The sequence below is a fragment of the Equus asinus genome, chromosome 2, assembly GCF_041296235.1.
Source record: "Equus asinus isolate D_3611 breed Donkey chromosome 2, EquAss-T2T_v2, whole genome shotgun sequence".
Lineage (NCBI taxonomy): Eukaryota > Metazoa > Chordata > Mammalia > Perissodactyla > Equidae > Equus > Equus asinus.
Genome location: NC_091791.1, coordinates 128020537 through 128047683, shown reverse-complemented (window position 1 = coordinate 128047683; position 27147 = coordinate 128020537). Strand labels below are relative to the sequence as shown.

The 27147-nt window shown below is 46.4% G+C and overlaps 1 protein-coding gene across 1 annotated transcript; it reads right to left on the bottom strand.

Moving 5' to 3' along the window:
• Positions 1-293: 293 nt before the first annotated feature.
• Positions 294-27077, bottom strand: HEXA (hexosaminidase subunit alpha). Its single transcript, XM_070498615.1, has 14 exons — positions 26752-27077; positions 12823-12915; positions 11854-11919; positions 10393-10439; positions 9765-9875; positions 8767-8868; positions 8153-8285; positions 7346-7526; positions 6304-6390; positions 5965-6037; positions 5026-5209; positions 4730-4820; positions 4001-4105; positions 294-2909 (listed from the first exon to the last, which is right to left on the bottom strand). The coding sequence occupies exons 1-14, from the start codon at positions 27002-27004 to the stop codon at positions 2846-2848; spliced, it is 1590 nt and encodes a 529-aa protein (XP_070354716.1). The 5' UTR covers positions 27005-27077; the 3' UTR covers positions 294-2845.
• Between the last annotated feature and the right edge of the window lie 70 nt (positions 27078-27147).

Below are 27147 nucleotides of genomic sequence, written 5' to 3'. Positions count from 1 at the left end.
GACTTGAAATCATTAAAAAATAAAATAAGCAAGTTTCCTGGATATTTTCATTTTAAAAATCTCATTGGAAAATGCAGGAAAATACACACACACACACACACACACACACACACACAAAGAACTGCTTCAAAAAGTATTTTTAAAAACAACGGTGAGGACTATAAGATTTATGTATATAGTTAGAGTGAATAGTAATGAAAAAATTCAGCAAGTAAATATTTCACTGAAATTACTTATTATGTATTTATATGTTATACATATATTTATTAACAGTTGGTATAAAAGGATACGAATTTTCAAACTTTCAGAATTTATTTATTTATAAAGGAAAAAATACAGAATGAGTTTAACAGACAAAGCACCCAATTCCTATTTATTTTCTTAGTGGAAAAAAAAGTACATGATACCATACATTGTCATGGCCTGTATTGATTAATCTTACAAGTGATACTGACAAAAACTATAAAATCCAAACTTTAGAGGGCTGTAATGTTGCCACCAGGCATGTATATCTACACTAATATAAATTCAGTCTGTATCCAAACAATCCTTTTTCACCCTTTCCCAGTATCACTTGGCTTTCCTCACCCCTTTGCTGTCATCAGTAGCGCTGTGGAGCACCTGTGCTCCCAAGTCCTCTGCTGTCCTATCCTTATGTTAATCCACTGACGTGCACCTGAAAACACCAGATTCTAAGAAGGGAGGGGTACCTGGCACATGGCCCCAACTCCTACCAACAGGGGGCGCTGACTGTCTTCCCAGCCTCCATTCACTCCTTTACTTTTACTCCCATTAGGCCTGCTTTGCATCCTTAGCAGATTCATAGGAGAGCACAGGCGGACCCTTTGTGCCCTAAGACGACTGGAGCTAGCACATCGGTCCAGGCACTGCCCCGCCCCCTGGTGGTGCACAGAGAACACAACCAGGCCCTGTGCAAGGTGGGGCACTAAACCTACAGCCCGGGTAAAGGGAGACGAGGTGGGGAGGCAGTGATTCTGTGCATCGCAACAGACTGAGTGGTCGCTGCGGGGACCGCCTCTGACCCATCAGCAGGTCAAGGTCTGCTGATGATCTTCAGGTAAATGCCCTCATGATCAGAGGAACGGTGCTGGAGGTTGGGGAACAGCACATCCCATCACTGACAGTCTAGATCGGGCCACATTGATTTTTTTTTTATTGTAAAAATAATAACATTAAAGAAAATGTTTATAACAGGAATAAGAAATCATAGAAACTTATTGCTCTAACACAAGTGTTTTCATGGTCTCTTCCTTCATTGACTTGAGACTTCCAATTTAGGTCTACTCTTTTTATTTAACATTATCCCAAACAATAGCAATGTTACAGTTATGATCACGAAGGAAGCAGGGGCATTTGAAGTGTAGCAGCATTTCTGCAGGGCCCTTGCCTGGGAATGCCCCACGGGCTTCTCTGGGTCACAGAAGGAGGCTCCTTTGGTGGGTGCAGATGGTAGACCTTAGCTTGTGTTTCTCTAGGCCTGAGCCTTGGGCTTGGCTAATCTGGGCTGTGTGAAAACCTGTCCCCAAGAGGACTCTGCAGGTAGAAGGTGCCCACCCTGTTCCTACAGAAATAGCACAAGAAGGCAGGGCTGGCGTAATTCCAACCAAGTCCCCAAAGGAGTATGATCGAGGGACTGGTGGATGCTCTTTAAAGACCAAATTTTACTGGGATCCCTCTCCGGCCTGCTTTCCCCAAGATTCTGTACCCACCAGGCTGGAAATTTTCTGAAAGAAACATCTGGGACCTCCCCATCGTCCCTGCAGCCCAGGACCAGGTAAAAGAACTCCATAATGATCAAAGGACTCCTCATCTAAAACAATTGCTGTCCACTACTGCCCCGGCCTTGGGGCTGCGCTGTCACTTCTGAACATGAAACCATCAGGAGGCAGCCTGAGCCCACAATGAGCCATTTCCTCCTAGAGAAAACGGGTCACTTGTGCAAAGACCCCCTTCCAGAGCCACATGCCCACCTCCTGGCCCCGCAGACTTTCCTCTCACGGTCTCAACTATGCCATCGATTCTCTGAAGACATGCTATAGGGCTGAAAATGGGTGGGAGGAGGGGGGTGGAAGTTTCAGGCATTTGGGGGAGTCGACTGGGGCCTAGGTACCAAGTCCTTCAAATTTAACACCTACCATGGTGCCAAGACCACAATATGTGTTCAATAATATTTAAGTAATGGTTGCATGAAATTGAAGTAACAGGAAACCCAAAGCTGAAGAAAAGCCCTAGGGAAGGAAAGTGTGTGAGTATGCACGGGGGAGGGCCATTCTGTGACCAGGTTGGGTCTGGAGCCCCTGCCGCTGCCCAGAACTGGGGCCCCTATAATGTCTTATTCTGCATACAGAAGTCTTGGAAGTCTAAGTGACCTCCCCACTTGGAGGGAAGTGATGAGGCTGAGGATGGGGATATGTGTCTGGACTATGAGGGCGGTAGGAGAGACATCACATAATTCACAGGCTGAGCAGGACAGCACAAAGGCTACAGGTTCCATTCCCAGCCCTCGGCTTATAAAATCCCTCCAGAGGCAGATACTGAGCCCAACCTGGCGGGACCCTGCTGAGCCCTATTACTCTCAGTGAAGGCCAGTCCTGGGAGCTCCCCGACCCCAGGGCCACTCATGTTTTTTTACACAGGTAATCCATGTTCATTATAGAAAAATGCTACATCACTCTTTATTGGACACCAGCACCAGCAACAGACCCCTTCTCTCCAGGTACAGGGGCATGTGGGCAAGGGGCTCCGTCCCCCGGCCAGGATGCAGTGGAACCCCACTACCACTCTCCTAGGGCCAGCACCCTCCTCGGTGCCTGGGGCTGCTTGCTCAGGTCTCTTCAAACTCCTGTTCACAGTAGCCTACATTGAGGGGCTGGGCCTGGATGCCTCGCCTGCAGGAAGACGTGAAGAAACCGGCCAAAATAAGCCACTCAGAGGGGGCAAGGCTTAGGCAACACCTTCCCCACCGCAAACAACAGTCTCCCCTTCCCCCATTTCAGTGGATCTCACACTGCTGCTCTACACCAAAATTACTTGGGATCTCACTTCCAGAGATGCTGGCTTGGGGTGGGGCCACATCTTGGCAAGAATCTGCATTCTGAACAAATGGCCTGGGTGATTTTGATACAGGGACAACCAGGAACTTTGGGGAGCACCTCCCTTTTTCTAATCTGCCTGTCTCTGTACCCCAGCTCCAAGTAACTCAGTCCCTTTAGAAAAGAGGTGGATGCCTGAGGGGTGCCCAGTGTTCTTGGCCCACTGAGCCACCCTTTAATGGCTCTAAAATGCTGTAAAATGCAGTGGCAGTGGGGGACTGAGGCACTGTCCAGTCCATGCCCAGGGTGTGGGCATGAATTCTGTCCTTCGGTCTCAGCCTAGGTTCCGAGACCAGACCAGTCTCCTTAGGGCACCTCTAGGCACACCGCCTTTATTATCCAAACAAACAGCGTGCTTAGAGATGGTGAGGAACCAGCTCAAAATCACCCAGTGAATTATAGACAGTTGAGGCCTAGACTCCACCAAGCTAGGCTCCCAGCCTAGGACTCTGCCCTGCACGAGGCTGTGTCCGCCAGGTCCTCAAGACCTAGTCAATGAGTGAATGAGGGAAATGACCATCTTATGCAGGCCCAGCCCCAAGAGGGGCGCAGGTGTCATGAAAGCCCATAAAAGCATGGCCTTGGCTAAGAGCACTGACTTTCAAGTCAGCCTGGTTCAAATCCTTGTTCTGAGCGACTTTGGACAAGTTACTTAACTTCTCTGTGCCTCAGTTGCCTATCTCTAAAATGGGGATAAAACTGTATCTACCTTACAAGGTTGTGGTGAAGATTCAATGAAATGATGCCTGTAAAGGGCTGGGCGCAGTGCCTGCCACACAGTAAGACTTTGTAACTTTTAGCTATTATTAGTATTCTTTTCCTGTCAGTAAGGGGTCTCAAGCCCCCGACCTGCCCACCCACCTTGGGAAGGCCCCACGGCCTCTTACCTCAGCAGCTCACAGCGGAAGTCTGCCAAACGTTTAGAGGCAAAGTCCAGATTTGTCACCAACTTGCTGCTCCACAGCCTCTCGGCAACAGCCCCTGCTCTGGGCCTGGAAGAAAGGGGGCACACACCAGGTCAGGCCCTGTGTTCCCTGCAGGGGTGCCGGACACCCACAGGCTACTGTCTCTTGTTTAGGCGCCCGGGACTAGCTCAGGGCTAAGGGATGGGATCAACACCTTACTCAGAGTGGCAGCCTGATTGGAGGCTCCCAGGGACTTCTAGGGCTCAGTTCCATCTTCATTAAAATGTGGAGTGATTCCACTTTCCTCCTCTCTCAAAGACATGGGGACCAGAGTAAGTCTTACAGGTGACCTGAACTGTTACTGGCAGCAGCAGGTGTTCTCAGAATGTCAACTCCACACCCCCACCGGGCTGCTAAGGAAACTGCACAGGGAAGTCTTATTACAGGAGTCAGGGACTTTCATCATCCACGCTCTCCAGGCCTCGTTATCTTTATCTGTGGGGATAACAGTCTCTATCCTCCATACTTAATGGGTTATTGGAGGAGCATATGGAAGTCGGGTGGGAAGTGAACACTCCACACAAACAGATGGATCACAGCAACGCCCCTTCCCTCTCAGGCCTGACAGGAGAATACTAGTCTGAGGGTGGCTGAACCGAATTGAGTCTGTAAGGGAGAACCCATGCCCTCCATTCCGCAGAAAACCCTTACCAGAGCCTGGGGACCAGGTTTGTGCTGTCCACATACTCCCCCCACATACAGGCCTCTCCACCAATCACCAGAGCCTTCTGCTCAGGGGTACCTGAGGGAAAACAAGCAAAAAGAGTGTGCAGGTGGTGGTGGGGTACCTCTAGGGGGTAATCCTCAAACACCTTCCCAATGTGGCCCTCTCCTCAGATAGGTCGTTTCATCTCCTAACCTGAAATGTCTAGCCCAGACCCTCCTGCCTCCTGCCCTGTGTCCCAGCCCAACCCTTCTGGTCAGCAAGGAGAGCCCCCTGCTGTTACCGTCAAATGCCAGAGGCTCCACCATGTAGACCTTCTCCCAGTCAGGGCCATAAGTGATGTGGTTCAGGTACCAGGGGGCAGAGAGCAGGGCCCGGAAGCTGGCATTGGTGACCAGTTCCAGCTCCTTCATATAGCTTACTGGTGCCTCTTCTCGCCATACCTGGATGATTGTGTCTGGACGAACCTGTTACAAAAGGTCAAATGGCAGTAATGGCATGTAGCTGAGGAGATTCCTGGGCCACATTCTTATGCAGGCAACCCAGGCCAAGGGGTGTGTGCCCCCTCTGCTCCCCAGCCACAAAGTATTTCTCTGTGACTCATAACCATTGAGCTCCTAGCCCAGTGCAGAGGCCAAGGATTGCATGGGCCCTAGGAGAGCTCCCTGCTGCTTCCTCTCCCAGTCCTTCCACAGCCTCTCTGTCCACACTGAGATACTAATACTAGCTGTGACATAAGACAGGCAAGCAGTGGGACCCAGGAGACTCATCAGGAGCTACCATGTCCAAGAATCTCCAGATGTTTCTGAGGATGGGACAAGGTTCCTGAAGAGCCCCTGCATGTGGCAGGAGCCTGAGATCTTACTGATCAACAATGGAGAAGGTAGCCCTGCTCCCACAGACCTGGAAGATTCTAGTCTAAGACTCAAGAAGGAAAACCCAACCCATCATGCCAGTCTCAGGAATCCCAAGTAACCTAACAACAGAAAGAATTCTTGATTAGTTTGTAGTGAGGGAAGATAGACAGAGGCTCTAACACCCACATCCAGGGCTGGGACCTCTGCAACCTTTCTAGAAGGGAAAGGAGAGATGGGCCCTCAGTGCTCTGAACATTAAAGGCTAATTGAAACCAGGAGTATCAGTCTGTGTAGAGGTGGGGAAGGGCTGGGAGACCAGAGGGAGGCACCACGGGTGGCACCTTCTCTCTCTGCCCCTGGCTCACCTTTACTTTATTATCAAACACCTCCTGCCACACCACATAGCCCTTGCCATAGGCAGAGACAATGTCCAGCAGCCTGGTGAGGAAAGAAAATGTCTGTTCAGTTCAGATAGGCTCTGGGCTGTCAGTGCCAGTGATTTAGGGTTGAACCTGGCTGGAAGCCCATTCCTGATCGAGCAGTGTCTTCCCCAGGTTGGAACGGACCACTCCCAACTTGAGAGGACCAAGGACCCTTTCAGGTGCCCAGAGAGTGGTCACGCAGGGCCTGGCCCTGGTATGCAAAGTGAGGACCCCACAGGAGGTGACCTCGAGGGACCCTGCCCACCCTCCTTCCTTCCTCACGTCTGGATGTAGAAGGATTCCAGCTTCTTGAAGTCATTACCAAAGCCCTTCTTCTTCATAAAGTCCTGGATGTCTGGGTTCGACTTCCTGAATCCCAAGAGAAAAAGAAGATTAATTCTTTCAACATCCTCAAAGCCCAAAACTTGAGGATTAGCCACTTGGCCTCCCACAATTTCCTTTTTCACCTGAAAAACCAATCAACCAAGGATCTCAGAAGCCCAAAATATGGAAGGTGTGGCTGAACAAAGCTATATGAAGGGGACCGCTGACATAGGGTGAGAATAGATGGGTCTGCAATGAAGAGCTTTAAGTTCAAACTGTCAAGGAGAATACATATTAGTCTCTCTAGACTAGACATGCAGTTCTGAGGTCTTGGCCTGGGGCTCTGGCACACTGGATTCTGGCTTCCCTCTCTAGCCCTCCACCCTAGGCGCATATTCTGCTTTTCCCTTAGTATTTATTCTTTATTCCACCTAGATACAAGCACTCCTGTACGTCACCCGCTGCAGCTCCCCGGCCCACAACGTCTACATCTTGCTCACATTTCCTCTTGGAATGTTTTTCCCTTCCTCTATGTCTCGAAATAGCCAAAGCATTTCCCTAGATCCAGCTCTAGTGCCCACTTCTCTAAAAAGCCCCTTGACCTCTTTTGAGCTAACGAGATCTGAGGGTTTGGACTTTACAACTTAATATTAACTAGACACTGTCATATATTAGTCTCAAACTCATCTGTCTCTTGACTCTTCAATGAGACTATTTTAAGCCTTCAAAAGCAGGGATCATTTTTCCTTATCCTGGATTTTTCCAAGACAATTCTGTGCCCAGAGCTGGTTTTTCCATAAATTTCTCAAGGATATGACAGGGGGGAGATAGAGTTTCACATTTACAGTCTGGCCAAAATCAGGGCGGGCCTCTCTGTAGGTGGGCAGAAGGAAGGCCCAAGTGCCTGAGGAGCCCCTGACACAGGTAGCCTCCAGGGGCCACCCTCTACTCTGAGTAAGAAATTCGTCAGGCTGGGTTGGGAAGATCAAGGGGCTCATACCAGCAGGAGAAATCAACCTCATCTCCTCCAAGATGAAGATAAAAATCTGGGAAGACAGAGCTGACCTCCAAGAAGAACGTGCTCATGAACTCATAGGTACTGTTGAGAATGGGATTCACTGGTCCAAAGGTGCCAGAGGGCTGAGACCCAGAGTAGCAAGGAGTCAACAATCCGGGGGCACCTAAGCCAACAGACAATCCCACACAAGTGTCACAAATACACAGAGCCCCACGCACAGTCACATACTTAAGGACATTAAGTCACCAAAAGTAAGACAATTGTGTTCATAAACATTACACGCACACATGTAGGAACACACAGGCACTCACAGACACTGGCAATCGTGAGCGTTTAGTCACAATCAAAGAGATACAAATATATCCACAATCACAAACAGTCCAAGGCTGGATTACAAGCCAGACAACTGTCAGCACACACACACTCTTGCCTTGACACACTGCTTCCAGCAGGGGTTACCCTTGCTCCCAAAGGCTGCTTTTTTCATGCCACCTTTTGGCAGAAAAGCAGAGAGCCCGATCCAGCCAAATTGGCCAAATCTTTCTTCCACTACAAGGGCATCATTAAGACAAGGACGTCTGTGAAGAATTTGCTCATATTTTAATAGTTAAGAAGTGGCCTTCTTTGCCCAAAGTAGGTTCTGCCTACTAAATTCCCAGGTGGAAGAAGTTGATGGAAAACATTCTTCTAGGGACCAAGGCCGGGACATGCCATATCCATGAGCCAACGCCCTGAAGCCCCACTGAGGGGGATCAGTAGACTCCCTCTATCCCCAGATGTTATTCTTACCTGGTCCCCAGGACTGAGTGTGGCCAGGAGTGTCAAACTCTACCAACACACGGATACCCCGAAGCCGTGCATATTCAATCACCTCCTTCACATCCTGTGCTGTGTAGATGTGGGTGGCAGGGTTGTAGGACCCCTGAAAGGCAAAGACACACTTCAGGGTCTCATTTCCTGCAGGCTAGCAGAGTAGAGGGTACTCAAACTGCCTCTAGAACTCCCCAGATGTCAGAAAACCTACCCACAGCTGTTTGGTGTCAGAAACTATCTTCAAGGAACTTTATCACAATTTCCTACAAGCTATCACATCTATTATTTTAGCTGAGTGTCATAATGCCACTGAGATGAACAAGGTAGGTATTATGCCCATCTAACAGAACAGAAATAAATAAAAAGGGAATGAGACCAGGAGAGAGTATCTCCTGAAGGTCACAAGGCAAATTAATGGCAAAGTTTGGACTTGGACTCAGGTCTCCTAAATCCAAATCCAGAGCCTTCCCCTATGTTAGTGTGTCCTAAAACTGGCTGGTTAGGATGAGAGCCAGTGTCCTTGCCAGCAGGGCCATGGCCAGGCTCAGACACTGACCTATAAACTTGGTCTGGGAAAAATTGAGACATACCTTTCTGGTGAGCTCTGGAAAAGTGAAGCTTTCATATGGGAAGGAAGGGTCATCGACCATATGCCAGTGGAAAACGTTGAATTTACTGTATGCCATGACATCCTGTAGGTCAGAGCACACACTGTGAACCCATCTCAGCCTCTCCAGTTTCAGTGTCAAACTTGGGAAGCTGGGCACACTGGCAGGTTGCTCCACACACCCCCATAGGCTCAACCTGCCCCAGCTTACTGTTAAGTGTTTATAGGGTCTCTCTATCACACTCTCCTGTCAGCGAGTGCCTGGCATGGAGAAAAGAAAGACCCAGAACATTTTTTCTTTTCCTGGGGCACATCCAAAGATGGCTGACAGAAGCGGTGTCTCCCTTTTGAGATGAGTTCTAGCCACACTGAGAAGAGGGATGGTATGTGTACCCTGGAGTCTTCCAAAAGCCCCCAAATGCTCTGAAGACTAATTCTTCCTCCTGCCATTTGTTTTGGGTTGCCTGACTAGTGTTTACCAAAGTATGAGTTCTTTTGGGAATTTAGTAGTCCCATAACTCATAAATCTCAGAAGCCAAGACTGATGGATGTGTCCACTCCTTTGGTTCCAGCAGAGAGGCAAAGGAAAAGGTAGACACGTGAGAAGGATCAGCAACAGTCAGATAAGACCGCCCATCCAACCTGAGATAGTTAGGAAGGTCCCCAGCTGAGGCTTTGAACATCTCTTTCCTAAGACCTTGTCCTAACTAAATGAAAGTTACCCCGGTTTGGTCAAAGAAGCCAATTCCCCAAACCACCTTCTGCTAGCCTGGACATTGGTCCATAGTAGCCAGTGGAGTAGATTTAAATAACTCTTGTGATTTTTTTGAGTCCTAGAGCAGGTCATCTTCCACATTTTCCCCAGGAACTCATAAAGTTACATAAATTCTCTGTAACTCTTTAGGAATATGGTACCTGGTTTATCCCTTGCCCCATCACCCCAGAACCCTAAAGGTAAAGAAGGCCTTAAGGCCTGGGTACCAGAGTGTTCAGGATGCTAGACAGTGGCAGGTAGTGGCGAGATGTATCCAACAACAAGCCCCGGTGAGGGAAGCGGGGAAAGTCCTCAATCTCCGTCTTGTTGATAAAGAACTGTGCCGAATAAACATTGAATGTGTCAGAATTCAAAGGGAACTCACTGTGGGGGTGGAAGAGAATGAGGAAAATCTCCCAGGATGCCCAAAAAGCTAATCTGTCACCGTTCTGCAGGGTAAGTATCTCCCCAAACGCCCCACACCTCTACCTCAATGACCACAAGCGGGCAGTCTAGACAGCAACTGCCTCACGCTAGCCAAACACAGCTGTCCCACACACCACTCAGCCTACAAATTCTGGATTTTCACTGACTGTTAATATGTTTGCTTTTTTCAAAGAAGGTGGTCTAAGGTCATTAATAAATAATGACTCAGGGGAACGAACTTAGTAATTCCAAACAGGCCAAATCTCCCAAACCAGTTTCCACCCATATCTCCTTGTATACTCTTGTTGGGGCCATCTCAAGCCACCGGGACTCTGTCTAAGGCAAAAAAAAAGATTTTTCCAGGACTCTCAACATTGGGAGCAAACCCCAGGGATTGAAAAGGAGCCCTTTTTGAGAGCCCACACTCACCGTGCCCTCAGGAGATCTCCATACGAGCTGGCTGAAAGTCTCCAGGCCTACAGGGAAGCAGGCAGAGCAAAAACTCAGGGAGGTGGGAAAAGAGATGCACCTGTTTGGAAGGTTCTCAGTGTGGCAGAGGATAATGCTTGGGCACACAGGAAAGTGGATGTGGTGTAGCCTGAAGATTCTCAACACTTATGAAAAGAGGAACTAGGAAGCCAGTATCTATTTTCACTCTGTATTGTATTTTGGGAGGTGGCAATGTAAGGGGTTTTAGTGCTCCCCCTAGCAACACACTAACCCTCAAAACCCACATAACTCTTATCCATATTTCCTAAGCCTTGAATTCCCACGAATATTACGAAGGAAGGCCAAGATGTGTGCTTGTGAGGAGAGATGCAGGGACATGCCAGCTCGCAAGGGGTTAAGGCTTTCCATGGACAATACCATTCAGGAGCTAAGGGAGCTGAAGAAAAGGGTCCCCAATCTGCTGCCCCTTCACTTCTCCCAGACTGAATGGTGAGAAAGTGATCATAAGCTTGAGTTTCTAAGAAGCCTGGGTCCACGGCTGGACCTAGAAGACAAAGAATCAACCACTTTTCCTCTTCAGAGCTTGAGAGGAGAACCAGCTAGATGGAGCTGAGGTATGACAGGCAGCAGTTGCCCCAGAGGACTGCTCAGTTTGCTGGATGCAGACTCCTAGATTCCAGCAAGGCCCGAGGGCAGGCATGTTGAGTCCAGAGCATTATATATTCCCAACTGCTGGGGCCCCACTACTGAAAACCCAGCAGAAGCCCTGTGAAGGACTCCCAGAGTCCCAAATTTTCAGAATGAAAGGATCTGTGAGACCTTCGTGGTCACTCAGCACCTAATTTGAGGCAGGCTGCTAGAATACTGTTTTGGCTTCTCTCTCTCATCATTCACCAGCACAGGTTTTACCAAAAGTAGTGGAGATATTGGGCTAACTCTGTATATGGGGACCAAATACCTTTCCAGTAAACCAAGAAGAAGGTCGTGGGCCTATCACTTATTAAGTAATAAAGTCCTAATTTTCTCCTGAAATATAGTTCTACGTATTTTTCTACTATTTACCTCTTTTTTGACATTTACCTATTTCTTTTGATATAATTTTCCTTTTTAAAGATCTTTTCCAATTACGTGGCTTTAGTGAGAGCTGAATAGGCAGTGTTTGTGGCAAAGCCAGCCCTCTTCGCCACTGGCACCCTCAGCGTCAGCCTGCAGCGGGAGCTACTGCCACTGCACAGGCTGACGCCTGTCAACTTCTAGGACAGCTGTAAGGAGAACACTCCTGTCAGGGAGATGGGGGAATACTCCAATGGTCTCCATAAAGGAAGCTTCCTAAAGTGGGGGCATTCACTGGGCCCCCAGTCCCGGACCCCCACCCCTCCAGTGCCAACCTTCCCACATCACCCTTTTCTCTACCTCCCCACATCAGCCCCACCTTGTTACCTCGGAGAGCTCCCCAGACAGTCTCAGAGAAGAGGAAATTCTGCTCATCGTTTATGGTTAGAGTGTCTGAAATGACAGAAATGACCCCATTTGGTTAAGGATTTCTACTCTCAGATTACAGATCACATGTTCTGTGTAAATCCTTGGATTAAAAACCAACAGCAAGATCACTGTTTTTTTAAATCTTTCAAAGAAGAGACGTCCCCAGAGCAGGGGCAGCTGCAGGGCAAGCAGGACTAGAGCCAGAGTGGGAGGGTGGTCACCCAGGGGCTCTGTAGAGATGACATGTGACAAGGGTCAGGCTGGAGCAGAGTCCTCGGCAAAGCACCACCTGCTTTGTGGGTCAGTTTCCCCCACCAGAAATGTGACTTCCTGCCAGCTCTTAGCTGAAAGGAAGAAGGGGACAGGGACATGTGGAGGGGTTAGTCCAGGTTACGATGCTCTCAAAGCCTTCATAATCACCCTCCTTTCCCTTTGTCTCCAGGCTGTGGCTGCTTCATCCAGGAGTGCGAGGGAGAAGCTGAGACTTGAATGTTCGCTTTGGAGACTGAGAAGTCCCCAAATGCTGCTGTTCATGGAAGACAGGAGGCAGTCACAGGACAAGGACTTGACTTCATCTCAGTACAAATGACTAAAAACGACTTCTCCTCCCAGTGTAGAGTCTCTTAGAGAAAAATCAGCAAAGTGTACAAATTCCTAAAATGGCAATGGAATTACACTCAGTCCAGAAGACGAGCATCCTGGGGGTTCAGTGAGCAGCCAGTGTGATGTTCCACAGTCAGCCTTCAGACACTGGTTAGAATGCACAAGAAAGACTCACCTTCTAGGGCTCGCAGCACGTGGTGACCATTGGTCCCCACAGTCTAGGAGGCTCCAGGCCTAGCATCAGCAACTTAGGCCAGGCCATCCAGAGTCAGAGCTCCAGACAAGTGCTTGCTTTTCTAGAATAGGGAACAGGGTGGTACTTACAATTCTCTGCTGACTCCAAAGAAGGAAGTTGGTCACACCCAGGAGTGGCCACATGGATAACCAACGAATTAATCTCCAATGTATGCTGTTTTTCTGTAAGGACAGGGTAAACTTAGTGTGGCTGACCTGCCAGCAGAAGCAAGAGGCAAAAACAAAGTCCTACAGGAGGGTCCCTAGCTCTAGCCCCTTTGGCTCACATGCTTGTGGTAAGAGGGAAGGGAGGACATTACCAAGGCATTACCCTTGGCACAGGCACTGCCTAGTCATCCGCCCAACTTTTTCATTTTGGCTGTGCTCCCCTCTCTCCCCAGTAACCAGCCTTGACCCATGTATACAGGGTCCAGCAGCAGCTCTTTGTAACCAGGGCTCTATATTTCTGGCTTGGTACCATCCAAGCACACGATTTTAGGACCTCAACAACTGCTTCTCAACTCGAGGCAGCTCCTCAAAGTGTGGTCTGCACATTAGCTGCTGATTTACAGACCGTGTTACTGGTTGGTCACTAGATAGGAAGCTTCTATGACGCCAGAATGTAAATCAATTATGTCAAAGTAAACACTCTGTTTAGTTCTAATATTTTTTCCTAACAAGGTTTTCTTGATGAAGGGAACAGTTTTACACTGTGGTGTGTATGCTTCTCATCTCACTGCAGACTGGCGCATGAAGAAGCACTGCTCTTGAGGGCTCTGGATGAAGAGTTTCTAATTTTGTTAATTAGATGTGAGCAGATAATAGGAGGTTGTCTTATGCAAGGGGGCCTGAGATGATCCAGCTGGTGCTCCAGTCACCGGTCCATCCTGCTTCCTTCCCTCCTCTTCCTAAACAGGTTGTCTGTCTGAGGTAGACTTCTGCCCAACAGTGGAAAGCCACCCAGTATGAGCCAACCCCCTATCTAATATAGTCCTACAGATCCCAGTCTATGCAAAAAAAAAAAAGCCAAAATACAAATGCACTGTCTCTTCCCACCCTCCTACCGGTTCTTCTCCATGACCTTCAGGGGGGTTATAATTGTACCACCCCAAGCCTGAACCTCAATGAACTCATTCTATTTTTCTATGGAGCCACATGCAACCCCACTGGCACCACAACATCTATGACTTCCTACGGAACTACAAAGTCAGGAATAGGATGGCCTGGCAGAAAGCACAGAGAGAGGATTCAAAACCAAACTGGAATCCCAAATGTTATCCGTATCTAGGCAGAAGGAACCCAAGAGCCTTGAACCATCCCAAACAAGCCTGCTCAAACCTCCTGAGCACCACCACATGGCTGCATCTCAGCTCTCAGCTCCGCCACGAAGCAAGCCAATCAGAGGCCCTTTCCTACCATCACATGCTCTCCCCTCCCAGTAAAGACCCTGTAGCCCCACTCTAATATTTGCCTAAACTCTGCAGGGAGAAGGGAACTTGAGGCTACTCTGGGCCAGGCCAACTCATAACTCTATTCCAAACCCTAAAAAATCACCCTCACAACAGAGAAAGACAACCAGGCTTTCAGGGCAGAGACCACTCTCAAAGCAGACTCTGTAGGGTCATTCCAAGCTCCCCAGGCAGACAGGCTGCGTGTGCAAACCCAAGACCAAGGAGGGCTTAGCTGAGGGGCAGGGGTGAAGAACTACAGAAGAACATTCCTCCCGAGACTGTGTCTTCATCCCCTGCCTCCTTGTCCCCCTTCCACCCTACATATCACAGAGCTCCAGTGTCATCGTGCAGAGTCCTCCTGCGTATCTACCCGAGCGGCCACTCAAAAGAGGGCAAAAGTCCTGAGCTTTAGTGTTTATCCTCTGGACTTCAGTCCACAAATTGAGGAGAAATCACAACTAATCCATATGCAACTGCCACGGTAACTGCCCTGATGACAAGAGAGGTGCACAAATACCAGGTTTATCTGAACTATTACTTGCAAGAAAAAAAAATATCTAATTGTTTTTATTGTTACTATTATATTTTTATTTTCTAAAACACACCTGCACTCCCTTCTATAAATCCATAGTCTTTTAGAGGGGAGGGCCACAGACTCCTTTGAAGATCTGATGAAAAGAAAGGATTTTTTTTACCTAAAACAATGTCCCTAATTTAAGGGCTCACCCTTCCACCTCCTGCTACCAATCTTACAGTGAAGGGTCCCTGTCCTGAGTGCTCTCAGTGACTCATCTGGGTTTGAGCTGATAAGAAGAGACAGAGCCATGGTTGCTGTTTGAACAAGCAATGAGGGGGAGGGTTTGGGGGAGGCAGCGATGTGAGAGCTGGCAAAACAGGAGGGACACTGGGTCATTTAAAAGGATGTAAATAGAGTGTCATCATTGGAGTTTTCCGCCTCCAAGTTGCTACTCTGAAGAGAGCAGGAAACAGGCAGGGGACAGGCCAGCCGCCTCTGCACACACCCACACCCTGCACTGAGAAGGACAGAGGTGTGGGAAGCACGGCATGGCAAACAGCCCGATCAGCCAGCAGTCTCATGGGCACGCTCACAATGAGCCCAGGTGGGACGGCAGGAAATTCTGAAGCCTCAAGTGCTCAGGAAGCAGCATGGAAAACAGCAGCGAGCTGGAGAATCAGGAAAGGTTGGTTCTGGTTCTGGTTCTGCACTGCCAAGCTGCATGAGTCTCGGGCTCCTACTTCCTTGCCTGTAAACAAGGGCAGGGTGGGTCCAGACTCCAGCCCCTCCTCTTCAGAGCCAATACTTCTGGTTCCACAGACAGATCATATACTCTAGGGTCCCATTCCTCAACCACTGCCTCCTATCTCCGCAGCTCCCTCATCCCCCTGCTTTCACACAAACCTGCTCTTTTCTTTGGGTTCACTGAAAAGCTTGTATTTTTTTAAATTTAAGAACTGAAAAAATTCAAACAGTACAGAAGTGTTCACAACAAAAAAATAAAAGCTATCTTTTGCTCCCCTCCTCAGTGCCCTCTCTGAAGAGATAAGCGCTGTTAGTTTTCTACCCTTGTATCCCTTTTTTTAGCAGAATTTAACCTTGTTCATGACAGACAGGTGCGCTCTGGATGTGGAACTCTGAGAACAAGGGAACTCTGAGGCCCTTTTACTACCCAAGTCCCACTGTTGAACTTTCTCCAGAAGCCAGTACAATGACCCTTCCATCACCTTTCTGTGCTCAGTCCTCTCCCATCTTCACTTCCTTCCCTGCTGGCATAGATGTGGTGATCCACCATCTCAAACACAGTCTACCAATACTCTCAACAACCTGTTTTTTTTTTCTCTTGCACCCAGTGGACAGAACCCTCAACCCTGGATCAATCTAACATCTGCCTTCTGTGCACCTAATCCTGGCTACTGTGCCCCATGGGAGGGAAGGGAGAAAAATCACGTAACAGTGTGGTTGGGCCACTGTAAAGTCAGGATCTCTCATCTTCACTGGGACCTCAATGCTGCCCTGAAAATCCATCTCTACCACTGCTTTTTTCTATTTTCTGCAACAGCTGTTTCAAACTTGTACCACTTTCTTCAAGTCTATGACTTGATCACTGCCTCCCTTACTTTCAGCAGACAATCAGGAGAGAATGCCCGTCTTCCCCTGCTCTCCCCTCTTCTGACAAAAATATCTGCAGCACACACTAGGGCTTTACCTTCGCCTCCTGCTACCTGGACGGAAGGGGTTCCCTTTCACCTGTGCTCTGGATCTCTCCTCAGGCTCCTTTGGTATAAATTGTTTCTCTTTTCTCCAACATCTTCAAATTATTTTTTCTGCTGATTCTTTCCCATCAGCATTAAAATATTTGCAAGTATTCCTGGTCTCAACTCCACATCATCTCAGTCACTCCTTCTCTCACCTTGCAGTCACAAACAAACTCTAGAGGAAATGTAGCCTGAGCAGTTAGGTTCTGAACTTCAAAGTCAGACAGATCTGGGTTTGAATTTTGATTCTAACACTTTCTAGCTGTGGGACCCTGGGCAAGTTTTGTTCCCTCTCTGGGCTGCAGTTTCCTCATCTGTAAAATGGGGATCATAACAGCACCTGTCTTATTGAGCTGTTGGGAAGATTAAATGAGTTAATGCATGTGAAGTGCTTGGCTCAGTGCTCAGCACATGACAGTGCTCATGGAGTTGGTCATCCTTAGTCCTCTTTTTGTACCCACTTCCTGACATCCTATCTACTCCTCAGTCCACTATAATCTGGCTTCCTTCTCCACCACTCCTCTGAAAATGCCTTTCCCAAGGTCCTGTATTTCTGTAACTAAGTTCAAGGGATCCTTTTCAATTCATTCATTCATTCGACAGCTATTTACTGAGCACTTACTATGTGCCAGGCTGTTCTAAATGCTGGGTATACAACAGTGATCAAAACAACAAAAATCCCTGCTCTCATAGAGGTAATATTATAGCGACCACTCACTTCTTCAAGGACCTCTTGGCAGCATCAGACACCCCTGACCTTCTTGAAACTAAACTCCTTGAGCTTGGAGGGCACTGCTCTCTCTTGGTTTTCCTTCTAACTCTTTGAATATGTTTGCTCATTCTCCTTTTCCTTCAAAAACCCTCACATGCTGGTTTTCCCCAGGGTCTCCAGGGTCCAGACTTCTTTTTTTCTCCTTGCTTACACTCTCCCTGGACAATGCCATCCATTCCCACAGAAGCCTGATGATTCTCAAATCTGCCTTTCCATGCTACTCTTCTTCTGGAGCTCTAGACTCATGCACCTCCACTCAAATGTCTCAAAAGCACATCAAATCTGAAATACAAAATTGAACTAATTCTTCATTCCTCTTCCTGGCTGATCTTCTCTCTCAGTTTGATAACGGCACCATCAATTGATTTACCCAGACCAGAAACCTCCTCCTTCTCCCATCTTTATGAGTAGATCGCAAGTTCATTCACTCATAACATTAACTGTCTACTATGTGTCAAACACTGCTAAGCACTGAGATTACAACAGTAAAAAAGAAAGACCCAATTAAGTCTTATAACTACAAAATCCTTATTATCTCTTAACACCATCACCACTTTTCCACTCCCATTGGGTCAAAAGCCTTAATCCAGCCTCTCACAAATTCCCACCTGGATAACTGTAAAAATCTCCCAGTTCTCTCCCTGCTTCCATATATGCCCCATTTCAATCTACTATCCTCTGTGATCTTTTAATATGAAAATCAGATTATGATAATCTCTGCTCAAAATCCTACAAAGGTTCCCCATAGCTTTCAGGATAAAGTCCAGAATCCACTGGATGATTATAAGAACTCCAGCCTTGTATTTCTCTGTTCGTGAGCAGGAACTCTCACAGTTAACACAATGAACTCTTTATAGAACCATGAAAATGCCACATTTTCTCCATACTTTTCTTTACATATATTGCTTCCGTCAGTTGAAACAACTTTACATTGCCTCCACATCTCACCTGATTAAGAACCAGTTCTAGTTTTCCTTTTATAAAAATTTTCTATCATTCTCCCACCCTTTCCTAAGAGACTTTCCTATGTGATCATGAAGCAACGTATACACACATTTTCACAACACTTATCTTAATATATGTTGCTTATTGGTCTATCTCCTCACCAAGCCTGTAAGTTCCTCAACAGTGGGGACCAATCCCAGTGCCTCTGTATTCCCAGTGCCTGACATATGGTAGTCATTCAATAAATGTTTGCTGAAGAAATGAATGAGGCTAGAATTTAAAAAATGCATATTTAATGCTATGTATGCAAAATGATTATCCACATGATAATTACGCATAAATGGCAAACAGTTAAGATAGAGATTACTTTTATACACCCGAACTTAGCATTTCGGAAGTCCTGGGATTGAAGTGGGGAATGGTAAGAAGACACCCTGGCACCCAGAAAGTGCCTTTCAAGACACTGCTCTGAAGACCCTTGGGTCCATAAATCCAAAGACAGCTCTTTGTACTTCTCTGGGAGGGAGAACTCATTCCTGTATTAGGGGATCTGGAAACTGTGCCCAATAGCCTCTCCCTCTACCTGCCCTGCTCCTCCCTGAATCCAAACGTTTAATTCACAGAATCTCAGCAGCATGGAGAAAACACATTCGTTTGGGTTATAAAGTGGCATTTGATTTGGCTTCTGGAGTGAGAACTGGGAAAGTCAACTCAGCTTTTGTCAACCTTCCCACTCTTTCAGGTCTACCCTGCCCCCATATGTCCTGGCTCTCTCCTAGGCTGATGCCAATGTTGGTCTCCACATCCATTTTGTCCCCCCTCCTCTTTATATACATCACATCTAGGCTTCCCCTCCCGATACTCAGCCTAATGAAAGCCCTTGAAATCATTCATTTCCCACTCATTTCTTCATTCCAACCAAGATATATTGAGCACTTACTGCGCATCAGGAACTGTGCTAGGTGCTGGGGCAGTTAAAAAGAAAAACAAGCCCTGGGCCCTGCCCTTGAGGAGCTCACAGTCTAGTGGGAGAGACAAATACAAACAACAATTACAAAACAGTGTGATAAGGGCTTCGGTAGATATTATAGCTACCTCCAGAAAGGGAGGAAGGCTGAACCTTGGAGGGCACCTCTGAGCAGGACCTTGAACCCTGAGTTGGCATTTGCCAGGCTACCAAGAAGGTGGTAGGTATCCCAAGCCTGGGAAACAGTCGAAGCAAAAAAACATTGGTGTGGCTAGGGGAAGAGGCAAGGCCAGCCCTGTCAAATTTCTCATCCCAGCAAAGCGGGCATCTGAGAACCCAACTGCCCTGAGCCTGGAGCCTCTGCATAGTGCTGAACTCAGCCTGGACCATGGTGCCTCCTCCCAGGGGTCTCAAGATTTTCCACCCTCCAGAGACTACTAATGCCTACTCAGAAGTGCAACCTCCCCAGCCCAGAGACGAATCCTGAATGTTCTCCCTTCCATCTTCTTTTGTAAAAGTTGTAGTTAAAAGTTTTCATTTTCCTCCTACTTTTGAAACTTAATCCATTCTCCTCCTCTCCCCCGACCCTCCCACTAGAAAGAGAACATCTCCCTATAATTCTAGATCCCAAGAGATAACTTTGGTTGACATTTTGCACAGTCTTTCCATTTTTTTGTAGATACACAGATTTACTATTTATTTTTAAAACAAAAATGAGATCCAAATGCATAGTAGTTTGTAACTTTTTTCCACTTACCAAAATGATCTGCAGATCTTTTAATGTCAATATACATAGATTTATGTCATTATTTTAGGTGCTGAGTAGAACTCCATTTTTGGTATATACTTCAACTTAAAAAAGTTGGGGGCTGACCCCGTGGCTGAGCGGTTAAGTTCGTGCACTCCTGCTTCAACGGCCCAGGGTTTCGCTGGTTTGGATCCTGGGCACGGACATGGCACCTCTCATCAGGCCATGCTGAGGCAGCATCCCACACGCCACAACTAGAAGGACCCACAACTAAAATATATACAACTACGAACCAGGGGGCTTTGGGGAGAAAAAGGAAAAATAAAATAAAATCTTTAAAAAAGTTGAAAGTCCTAACTTCTCTCCTCTTTGTAGGCATTCGGGAATGCTTCTAAGTTTCTGATATTATAAACAATGCTCTAGTAAATATTGTCATATATATTCTTTTTTTAAACAGTTGTGAGAGTGCTGTAGGAAAATTCCTAGAGGTGGAAATGCTAGGCCAAAGATATGAAAATTTTTTATTTTGACACTGCCAAATTACTCCTCCAAATTACTGTAATGATCTATATCTAAACCAACATACAGGGGCCCATCTCTCCAAATCTTTCCAAAACTAGATCGTCTCAATTCTTTTTCACTTGTGCCAGTCTGATAGATAAAGAAAGACCATTGTTTTAATTTGTATTTCTTTAATGTATTAATTAATGTATTTAATGTATTTAATGACTGAACTTGAGCATCACTCTGCATTTACTTTATTTGCTCGTTTAGAAAGGCCTCTTCTACTCCCTGGGACTATATGAACAGTTTCCTTTATCCTTCTACAGTTTTATGGCATATCTTTTATCTTTAGATCTTTAATCCACCTGGAATTTACTATTGTGCTTGACATGAGGTGAAGATTTGAATTTTTTCCAAATGGATAACCAGTCATCCCTACATATTTATTGGCTAATACAGCTTTTCACTGGAAATGTTTCTTTTATCATATATTAAATTCTCACGTGTATATGAACTCTTGCTTGTCTCTCAAACTTGTTTTCTTGGCAATCTTACAGTCAGGGAAATCTACCGTGTCATATTGCTATTATCTTTTGTCATTCTGCCCAATATATAATTGTCCCTGCTCATTTTTGGACCCACACTCTCATTCCCATAACTGTTGTTTCCTCTCCTCTGCCAAACCACCTGTATGTCACCCACCCCCGGCAAACCCTCTCGAATCTCGTTCCATGGTTTTTTAACTAGTCTCTTCCACTTCCTCCTTAACCAAAGCCTGGTTCTGCCCAGCAATACTACTTCACCTAAGACTTGCTCTGAGAGGCATCTCCTTCTCACTTCCTAGGGTTGAGATATGGGGCTGCTTCCAGGCCACCCATCCTCTACCATCAAGTGAAAAAAACACCTCTCATCTGTGGCCCATGACATTTGGCTGTAAAATCTTGAGCCTCTCCTTGTCACAACACTGCAACTGCCTGGTCACTTCTTTATTTACCCAAGACTTTGGATGCTGATCCTCAGTCTTCCTCTCCTTCAAGGCTGGCTATCACCCTAGGTGATTTCAACACTCAGGAGAAAGAAGTAACCCACGTTCTGGCTTAGCAGTTATCCAGCAACATCCTCCTCGTCCTCCTCAACACCCTCCCATGGTCACATTTTGGACTTTCTTGTCCCCTAGAAGTGTTCCAATTCATTCTCTCAAGCTTCAGCACCATATAGCTAACTGCTAGATACTAGATACCTTACGCTCAACAGGTCCAAAATCCAACTTACTTTTTATAATTCTTACCCTACCTTTAACCTCTTAGTCAATCTCTCCCTCTGTCTCTCTTCCTCTTTTTACTCCTTTCTTCCAACCCTTCTCTTCCTCTCCTACCATTCTCCCTATCTTTGTGAGAAGCAGCAGAATGCATTCAAATTGCTAAGCCATAAATCTGGAGTCAAATTATAGTTGCTTAATAAACACTAGTTGTACTAAGAATGGATGGATGGAAGGAAGGAAGTCAGTCAGAAATGCTACTGGAATCTGATAATGATGGGTCGGGGATCAAAATATTCATAATTTGAGTGCTAAAGATTAAGTAATTAGATGTTAGAAGTTACTACTTGAACTAATTAACCCTAAAGTACGATCAGGGTTTAGTGTATCGGAGGCCAGCAGTTTTCCAAATTGCTAACAGGTATAGTGTTCAGTGAAGGTATTTATGAATAGATTGCCTCAAGATTGCACAGTGAAAAAAGCAAAATCTCTGTGGACAAACAGGCCCGACTGGAATTTCTGCTCCATCACTACTAGCTGTGTGACCCTGGACATGTTACTTAGCCTCAATGAGTCTCAGTTCTGAAACACGGGGAAACACCAATCTCACAGAGCTGTTGTGAGGATCAAAGGGCAAAACATACAACAAGTGCCAGACACTCAATAAATGCTCGTTTCCTTCCATTTTCTACTTCCCTTTTCCTAAAAAGTCCTTTTTGCCACTTGGCTGGAGGAGCCCAGGGACAGGGTGCCTTATGGGACAACCATACCATAGGAGCAGCTTCCCTGAGGGCTTTTCATGAGTCTCCTAGAGGAGCCTGAAGGATCCACTACTGTGTGGTGCCACCCTGTATGGCAAACAGGCTGACACTCCCACATACAAAAGGGACATGAGCTTAGAACTCTGAATCCGCTGCAAACTAGGACTGCGGCCCCAGTCAAAAGACTAAAGCCACCACCGGGGGATCCTAGTACTAGCTACCACCAGGACAAGGTCGACTAAGACAGTAGCTAACCTTTTCATCTAGGACACAGTGTACCTAGTAAGGCTTCTCCCTCGCTCCCATTCCAAAGCTGTACAAAAGAAGGGGAGGCTGCTTACTGACACCCGAGCTGACAAATGCCGAGACTTCCTGCATCTGAGCGTACAGTTCCAGAGGAAAGAGCTCTACATCAGACCCAACCAACCTCAAGATGTGGACACAACAACAGCACACCACTGCTGGCTAGGGATCAGGGTTGAGTGCACGGCCAGGAAGCTTAAGCAATAACGGAAGCTTAAAACAGAAGCAAAGGAAATGAAAGCGAGAAGTTCCTGACCTAATAAGGGGTCTTACTCACTATAGCCAGGAATAGAGGAGAACAGCAAATCCATTTCTCTATTATAATGAATTAAAGCGCCATAAACCTTGAGCTAGATCACAGAAAATCCTCCCCATATACACCTGTCTCACCTCAACAGATCCCATCTCCTCTCTTCAGCTGACCTTGATGTCAGCGGGCCCACAAAGGCAGGAGAAAGCTCCTATTCCAATTGGTTAAACCTCTTGATGATGCAGACTGACTCTATTCTCATCATTTATTTCCAAGGCCAGCAGAGGAAATTTAGGAAAATGCAGAAAAATAACAGTAACCTCTTTCATTTCTAAAAAAAGTATTGGTTGGGCAGTAAAACTCCTTACCTTCTGTATAATCCACAGGAAAAGGATTGAGGTTTATGCCATTAACAGGCTAAGAAATCGACAACGTGCCCCAGCAAGAGGTTGTGCAGCTCTAAGGAAAAAAAGCCCACACCTGCTATTAGATACAAAACAAACCAAAAGAGAAGGTATCAACTGGCAAAAACCCTGCAATGCCCTACTTCATTCTCCTGTTTGGAGATGAGGAAGTGGGGTGGAAGGAGAAGGGAGGAAGGCAGCTCTGGAGCTCATATTGTTTATTTTTAATTTGTTTTACTTTTAAAATCACCAAGTTCTTCCTTGTATTGTACCCTCCTTCAAAGATTGTAAGGATATTCATCACTATCTCCTTATCTTCAGAAATGCTTGGAACGCAGGCAGTGGAGGAAAAAAAAGCAACAGCAGCTGCGTGGAAATTAGACGATTTGCCTGAAGGCAGACAGTTAAGCAAGAGGTTAATAAACATTTTCTGGCTGACTCCTGAATAAAATATGTTTGAGACCCTGAGTCCTCCACTGTATGTGGTCTTCAAGCAGAATATCCAAGGCAGGCGGAGCGATATCTACCACGTTCCAGCCATAGTTATAGAAGGAATGGCTTAAGAAGGTATTTTAGGAGATTCAGATTCTAATGCACCATGCCTGTTATTAACTTAGTCACTCATTTAATATCTGAGGATGAGCAAATCAAATATTGATAATGGCTGCAGAAGGATCTAGATACTCATATAATAATCTTCCTTCCATTCTAGAATAAAAGGACTGAGGAAGCGGCTGAGGATTACTCTGTTCAGTGACAAGACATTCTAAGTAACTCACAGGGATGTGCATGTGAACCTCAGAACAGGATGGGAACTTTATAATAGCCATTAAGTACTATGGCTTAATCAACTGGTTTCAGGAAAAGCAAAGAAGAATGCAGTCAAATGAAAGAATCAGATTTAGCCACTTGACCTGAAAAATTCAGGCTTTATCAACTCCATCAAGCACCCAAAAAAGTATTTGGAGCAACATTAGATGGGTGCCCTCCCAAATGATCACACCTTTGATTTGCAAACAGGATGTGGCTTAATAATCAAAACAGAGAACTAGGTTCATCCAAGTATCTAGAGCCTAAAATAATTCCATTTAACAGGTTTGACAACATGCAACACACACCCTCCAGTAGGCAGAAATGACATTTGTCACTTGTCAATGACAAAGACAATTAGCAAACACTAAACACCTCCACAGGTGTTTAGCAATTGGTGGGACCACAGCCAACCCTTGAAGGCAAATTCAGAACAGAACCAAACCTCAGTACCAGACTTGTTTTTCAGAAAAGAGAAATACGAATTTCACTGAGTTCCAAGTTCATATTAAAATCAGAAGTTGTGCTGCATTACAAAAAACACTGACCCACAGCCTACAAGGAAGTTATTTGCAGGAAGGGGGTGGAAAGTTGTTAGCTAAGATTTAACTTGCATATGTTGTTTTCTTTACTAAAATCAGCACCACAGAGAAATATACTCTGGTTCGGGTTCTGCGGATGTTGTTTTTCTCTCCATCAATTCATCCTTGTTTTTGCAGAAATAGGATTATAGCTCAAGTTACCTGAAAGGCTCCCCGGAAAACTATGTTCCAAAGGGAAGGTGCTCCATGGGAAGAACCATAGAGAAGGAAGTTACCTGAATGTCTTTGGTCAGCTTCATCCAAACCAGTTTTCATTATCTCTCAGTGGACAAGGACCCTCAACTAATAGAGCAAATTCATTCATAGGAAGGTAATAAATGGAAATAAACATCTTATTGAGTTTCTTATCTGTCTCAAAGTCTTTTTCATTAGGGAATTTACGGCACCCATTGTCACATAACCTCCTCATTTCTACTGTAGTGCTGGAGCAATGGAGATAAAGGTTTAATTTAGAAGTACAGAAATTATCCTAATTTATATAATAGCAGTAAACATTCTAATTATCTCTTGAGCATTTTATAATACATTGCGTACTTTTGCTTCATATTTCCCCAAGTGGACTGCAAAACTTGGGCCTACATCTTATAATTTCCTTGTAACCTCCAGAGTGCCCCGCACTAGGATAGCCACATACCAATTCGATGACAGATCTATTTTTTTTGCACAAGCCAGATCCTAACTGTTCTATCCAAAATAAACATATTCTGAGTGCCAATCTTGTATAAGGCATTCTATTAATTGGTCATGAAGGATTCAGAGAAAAACGTGATCTACCACACCTACAGGGGCAGGCCTTTCATCCTCCCCACCCTAATGCATCTTTCCAGTTAAGGACTACCTTGATGCAGAGACTCTGTTTCTTTCCCTAAATCATCTGTCACTCTCTAAGCGCCATCTGTTTAATTAAATGCTCTTAATTCTGTACATCAAATGAGAACATTTGTCAAAGTAATTTAAGCACACTTGAAACATCATACAAAATGATGGCCCATACATAAGTATGGCTCCCCGCCATAAACACCTATACATCATAACCAGAGAACTAGATTCCAGGAGAGTTTCAAGAAAACTCCAAATTTTAAGCCCATTAAGTAATTTTATTCCTTTAAGTTGCTGACTCTACTTATGACGCTACTCATCAATTTTCTGTGAAATAATAACCCTTAAACACAATTTTCAGCAGCTGCCTTAGAGAAAATTGTCAGCCCTTGCTATTTTAGATGAATCCAATATTCAAAGCACTCCTGACTTCATTGCAATCCCACGCTTTCCCAGACCTCATCCCTCCCCACTACCCAGCCCCCACTCTCATCACACACATTAGCCCAGCACTTTGAGCTCAATCATAATCCTTTGTGCTTCTGCTCAAGCCTTTCTTCCTTCCTGGAACACCCTCCTTTCAGTCCTGGCCAATTATATCCACCACCTCACTTAAGTGGCTGCTCAAAACTCATTGCCCTGTGGAAGTGTTTAAAGATTTACTGCACAGCTATGTAATTTTGCACAGGTCAATACATTTCTCATGGTTTGTCTCATCAATTTTGGTTGTCAGCTCTGGTCTCCTCTACCCAGCCCTGGTCACAGCCTCACTAGGACCCTGTGACACTTGAACAGGGTCAGAGGGATCACCTTAGATCTCTACTGGCACTGTATTTTCAGTAATTTGATATCCTGATTGAACAGGAGTTCGACAGCAGGCATTTTTGGCGAAACACAGCCTAGCGGCAGGACTTTGGACAAATCCTGGCCCCGGAAGTCAGCTCAGTGAAGAAGTGAGTGGAGGTGGGGAACTAAACGTTGGGGAGGCTGAGAGTACAGCTGGAGAAAAGGGGCACAAAGAAGCGGAGACTAGAGGGTGTGACTAGACTAGAAGGTTGGGCAAGAGAAGGGCGTCTCAGGCGCTTTTGGGGAGTTGTCCCGAGGCGGGCTCTCCCAGAGCGCGGGAACGAGGCGGGGCAGAGCCGACTCACCTGCGGGGTCAGGACGGTGCCAAAAATCCGACCCGAAGAGCAGGTCACGGTAGCGCTGGAAGGCCTCGTCCAGGACGGAGCAGCCCGGCTGCGCGGCCGAACTGACGTGGTACTGGAATTGGAAGTTGTGCGGGAAGATGGGGTAGCGCAGGTCGGACGTTTGGATGTACTGGGGCCAAGGCCATAGGGCTGTCGCCCGCCCAGCGAGCGCTGTCGCCAGCAGCAGAAAAAACCAGAGCGCGGAGCCTGCCATGGCTCGCCGGTCTCCTTCCTCCCAGCTGGCCGGGCCACGTGAGACCCTGGTCAGGTGAGCGGCGGCCGCGTGACAAGCGGCGTGTCACGTGACCGGAGGCGACTCCGCGCCAGCGACCCCGGACCTCGGCTCCGGGCGTGACC